This window comes from Dipodomys ordii, unplaced genomic scaffold, assembly GCF_000151885.1.
Source record: "Dipodomys ordii isolate 6190 unplaced genomic scaffold, Dord_2.0 Scaffold27, whole genome shotgun sequence".
NCBI classification, from domain to species: domain Eukaryota; kingdom Metazoa; phylum Chordata; class Mammalia; order Rodentia; family Heteromyidae; genus Dipodomys; species Dipodomys ordii.
Window position 1 is genome coordinate 3,045,523 of NW_012267243.1, and position 5,527 is coordinate 3,051,049.

General features: G+C 46.7%; 1 protein-coding gene across 1 annotated transcript in view; it reads left to right on the plus strand.

Annotated features, from left to right (window-relative positions):
• Positions 1-5,527, plus strand: part of Shcbp1l (SHC SH2-domain binding protein 1-like) — a 22,318-nt gene that overhangs the window by 705 nt on the left and 16,086 nt on the right. Inside the window, exons 2-3 of the mRNA XM_013015509.1 lie at positions 7-183; positions 2,981-3,126. Coding sequence (XP_012870963.1) covers positions 7-183; positions 2,981-3,126 — 323 coding nt within the window. The remainder of the gene's footprint in view (positions 1-6; positions 184-2,980; positions 3,127-5,527) is intronic.

Genomic DNA, 5,527 nt, shown 5'->3' on the forward strand with positions numbered 1-5,527 from the left:
GGGGAGGCCGCGGAGGAGGAGGACGAGGGCGACGGGGAGGAGGGCGAGCCCCTGCTCTTGGCGCCCGAGGAGGACGAGGACGAGGCGCAGCCGCTGCCCCCCGTCTGCGCGTCCCCCATGCGGGGCATGTGGCGGGACGAGAAGGTGGCGCTGTACTGCGACCAGGTGCTGCGGGGCTCCAAGGTGCGAGGAGAGCCAGGGAAGGAGGCTGGGGGAAGGAGGCCTCCGGAAGGAGGCCGAGGAGGTGGGGCGGAGGAGGCCCCAGGGGAGGAGGCCCTGAGAAGGAGGCCGGGGAGGTGGGAAGGGGGCTGGGGAAGGAGGCCTCCGGGAGGAGGCCAGGCGGAGGAGGTGGGGAGGAAGAGGCCCCAGGGGAGGAGGCCCTGAGAAGGAGGCGGGGGAGGAGGTCGGGAAGGTGGGGCAGAGGAGGCCCCAGGGGAGGAGGCCCTGAGAAGGAGGTTGGGGAGGTGGGAAGGGGGCTGGGGAGGAGACCGGGGAGTGGGGAAGGAGGCTGGGGAAAGGAGGCCCGGAGGGGGGAAGGCGGCAGGGGGACTGGGTGGAAGAGTCAGAATGGGGTTAGAGAATTGGGGTCTTCTTGGGGATAGTGGAGGGGTGAAGGTCACAGAGAAAAGCCACTTTGGAAAAATCTTGTGTCTGCGTGCATGCGTGTGTGTGCATGCGTGTGTGCGTGTGTGTGCGTGCATGTGTGTGCATGCATGTGTGCGCATGTGTGCGCATGTCTGCATGCATGTGTCTGCGTGCATGTGTGTGCGTGCATGCTTGTGTGTCTGCGTGCACGTGTGTGTGCGTACATGCGTGTGCGCATCCTTGCACCAGTCCCGAACCTTGAATTTAAGGCCCTTTTTTTTTTCCCACTCAAGGCTGGCGCGCAACCACTTGAACAACACCTCCACTTCCAGCTTTTTGGGTGGTTAACTGGAGATAAGACTCTCACAGACTTTTCTGCCCCAGCTGACTTTGAACCTTAATCCTAAAATCACAGCATCCTGACTAGCTAAAATTACAGGTCATCGCCACCAATGCCCAGCAATTTTTGTTTTCTTTTGCCAGGCCTGGGGCTTGAGCTCAGAGCCTGGGCTCTGTCCCCGAGGCTCTCTGTGCTCAAGGCTAACACCCTACCACTGGAGCCAGAGCACCACTGCCAGCCTTTTCTGTGTATGTGGTGGTGAGGAATTGAACCCAGGGCTTCATGCATGCTGCACACACACTCTACCATGAAGCCACCTTCCCAGCTGCAACAAATACTTCAAAAAAAAAACGTTTAAAAATTATTTAAAATAAGCTTTACAGGAGTTTATGCTGCGATTCATCCATTTCATGCCCTCTGTCACACTTCCTGCCTCCCTGCCTGCCCCCCAAAAATAGCCTCTCCAGCAAGTTTTGGAGTTTGGACCCAGGGCCTCGTGCCTAGCTTAGCCTTTCACCCTAAGGCTAGCACTCTACCACTTGAGCCAACCTCTACTTCCAGCTTTTTGTGGGTTATTTGGAAATAAGAATCTCAGGAGGGCTGGGAAGGTGGCTCCGTGGTAGAGTGCTTGCCTTGCATGCATGAGGCCCTGGGTTCCATTCCTCAGCACTACATAAGCAGAAAAAGCCAGAAGTGGCTCTATGGCTCGAGTGGTAGAGCACTAGCCTTGAGCTGAAGAGCTGAGGGACAGCGTCCAGGCCCAGAGACCAAAAAACAAAAACAACAACAAAATAAAAACAAAAATAAACAAGAATCGCAGGAAGTTGTCTACCTGGGCTGGATTATAACCTAGGTACCTACTGGGATTTCAGTCTCCTAGGGGCTAGGTCAGGCAAGACCTACAAGCCTATGTGAGCAGCATTTAACCAGCCCACCAACACACGGCTCCCACGGGTCACCTCCCCATCTCCCTGTTGGTCCTCTGCTTTAGTTGAGATTCTCTGTGGTGTCCTCATATATATTGCAATGTAGTGGAGTGTTAGCCTTGAGCAAAAGAAGCTCAGGGACAGTGCCTAGGCCCTGAGTTCAAGGCCCAGCACTGGCACCAAAAAAAAAAAAAAGCAATAAGCAAATATTATTGAATGCTCAATATACTAACTTGTTTTATAAAAGGATAGTATTTTAAAATTTCATGTACTGAATATATTTAATAGGATATTTCATCTTTTTTTTTTTTTTTTTTTGTCAGTCGTGAGGTCTGAACTCTGGGCCTGGGCACTGTCCCTCAGCTCTTCAGCTCAAGGCTAGTGCTCTACCACTTGAGCCACAGCACTGCTTCTGCCTTTTTCTGCTTATGTGGTGCTGAGGAATCTAACCCAGGGCCTCATGCATGCAAGGCAAGCACTCTACCACTGAGCCACCTTCCCAGCCCAAAAGTAATTGTTTTTAAATGCAATTGCTGTTTTGAGGGGTTTTTTGTTTTTTTTGAGAGATAGTCTCACTATATAACACAAGTTAGCCTCAGACTGACTTCTCCTTCCTCAGTATCCTGCGTACTGGGATTATAGTTATTCATCACCACATCCATCTGACTATTGCTGTATGTTTAGCATGTGTCAATTTTTTTCATCTGCTCAGTGGATTAATAAATACTTAATGAGACATATCTTTGAATTAATCTGTTAAGTAAATGGATTTTTTTTTTGTCAGTCATGGGCTTGAACTCAGTGCATGGACTGTTTCCCTGAGAATTTTTACTGAAGGCTAGTACTCTACCCCTTTGAGCTACAGCTCTACTTCTGGTTTTTAGGTGTTAGTTGGCTTTGGACTAGAATCCTCATTTCTGCCTCTTGAGTAGCTAGGATTGTAGGCATGAGCCACCAACACTCAGGGTAAATGAAATTTTTTAATTCATTTTTAATGTGGATGATACTTTCTGTTATAGTTAAAAATCTGTTAAAGGTGCTGTTGGCTCTATTCTAAAAATCAAATTGGCAATATTTAAGTTATGAACATAATTTAATGTATTTCTACATCTCTATTGTTGTTAGGCAGAAGATGCTGATGAAGCCATGAGTAAATACCTGTCAGAAAAGCTAAAGCTGAGGGACAAATGGCTGGGCGTGTGGAAGACCAACCCTGAGCTGTTCTTTGTGAAATACGAGGAGGCCTCCATTCCTTTCGTTGGTATCCTGGTTGAGGTGACTAAGTTTCACTTGATCTTTGTTCTCTGGATGAAATTATAAGTTTTGCTTTGGCAAAACCTTGGGCTACCATTTCCTTTTTGCCTTCATTTATCTCAGTTGTGAGAGAGTTTATTCAGATGAGGAAATATACCAGAAAACTCTTGACAGAATTTGGCCTTGAAGACAGAAAAAGAAGAAATGACCAAATCTGACTTCCAGAGAAAAACAACCCTTTTTGTTCTAAACAAACTGTTTTGTTCTATTTAATGGCAGCTATCAAGGATTTTAAAGGGACCTTCTGATTTCCAAAACTGACTTCTAGAAGTCCCATAAGGCATTCAAATCTAATTCCTCTCTCTCTCAAAAAAAGACCATTTTAGGGAGAACCAGAAGTACCCAGAACCCATTTCTACTTGTTTTCTTATGTTCTATTTTTTTTAAGACAACAGTAAACAATTGAGTAGATTTTTAGAAAAAGAAAAAAGAAACTATTAATTACATGTAGCTGTTATGCACTTAAAGGCATGAAAGTCTATTAAACTAAAACACATACACACACACACACACACACACACACACACACACGAGAGCAGGGTCTCAAGGACATAATGAGCTAGAACAAAAGCCCCTAATATTGTCTTCAAACTACTAGAAGAGTGGTTCATTCCAGCTACTCAGGAGGCTGAGATCTGAGGATTCCAGTTCAAAACCAGCCTACACAGGAAAGTCTAGGAGACTCTAATATCTAATTAAATACCAAAAGGCCAGAGAGAGAGTTGGTGATAGAGTGCCAGCCTTGAGTGAAAAATCTAACAAATATCACCCAGGTCCTGAGTTCAAGACCCAGTACACTAAATGAATGAATGAATGAATAAATAAATGAATGTAAATAAGTAAGTGAAGTGCCAGAGGAGTGAGAGAGAGCTGAAAAACTTTGAAAATTGGTAGCTGAAACTTCTCCCAAAATGACAAAAGTTATAAATCATTTTAATATACCAAACTGATCAGCCTGGCTAAGCCTGGGAAGAAGGGAATTTGGCGCAAGCTTCCTGACACTGGACATTATGATCTGCCCTAAATCTACCTTTTGCCTCAAATCTGCCAGATCACTAAGGCCTGCCCCCTCCAGGCATGGAAAATTTTTGTTTGAAAAAATCAAAAGAAAAGATTTAAAGATACAAGTGATAGAGTTACGCAAAACACAGCTTGGCAGACAATCAAAGCCTACAGTGAACCTACCTCTGCCTCCTCCCCACCCCAGACCTAATCACCTTTGTAGTGCCCCACTCTTAAATGGGAGTGAAAGCTTAAATAAGATTAATTAGACTTTGCCAGAGAACCACACAGACATCAAGGTACAGAGAACAAAGAAAGGTTTCTTGCTGGGAAAGGGCCCGGCAAGACTCCTTCTCACAAGGGAGAAGTGAGAAGAAGCATCAGCTATTGTCTGAGGTGACCTATATAACCCAGGAGGCTTAGGAGGAGCTAGAAGGTGCTAGGAAGCGGAGACCGTGGTGTGGATGTGTGGGCTGGGGCTTCATCATGGCAGACTAGGATTTATGGCTGCTATCCAAACAGTAGATACGGTCCCTGCAACTGCCCAGACCTGAAGGTCACTCTAAGGGGCTCTTGTTGCCTTCTATGGTGGTAGCTGCCCCAAAGGAGTGCCATCCCAAGGGAAAGGGGGTTGGAAGTGGATTATTTACTGCCTTTACTACATGGGCCTAATGTTGCCTAGGAAGGGAGCATGCTAAGCTGTGGAGAAGGGAAGGAGTGGACTCAGCTATGGGAAGGGCGCTCATTTCGCTAACCGGGAGCACATATATTTGGTCATCAGATCTTCAAGCAAAAATTTCTATTGGTTCAAACCAATATTTAAAAGAAAGACATTTGCAAGAAACAAAGGGATAGAAAAATGAAAATAAGGAGGAAGGAGGGCAACTGGTGATTTGGCTCAGTGATAGAGCACCTGTCCAACACATGCAAGGCCCTGGGCTTGATTCCCAGCACCACGAAAACAAAAAACTTCACCAAGAACGGAAAGGTGCCTGGCGCTGGTGGCTCACACCTGCAGTCCTAGCTACCCAGGAGGCTGAGAGCTGAGGACTGAGTGTTGAAGCCAGTCCAAGCAGGAAGGTCCTGCTTGGAGACTCTTTATCTCCAATTATCCCCCAGAAAATTGGAAGTGGAGGTGTGCAGCTCAAAGTAGTAGAGTGCTAGCCCTGAGTACAAGCTCCACAGCTGACAAAAAAACCCCCAAAAAACAGAAAACAACAACAAAAACATGTTCCTAATCATATACATTTCAGTTTGTGGGGTTTTTTTGTTGTTGTTGTTTTGTTTTTGTTCAGTCATGGGGCCTGAACTCTGGGCCGGGGCGCTGTCCCTCAGCTCTTCAGCTCAAGGCTAGTACTCT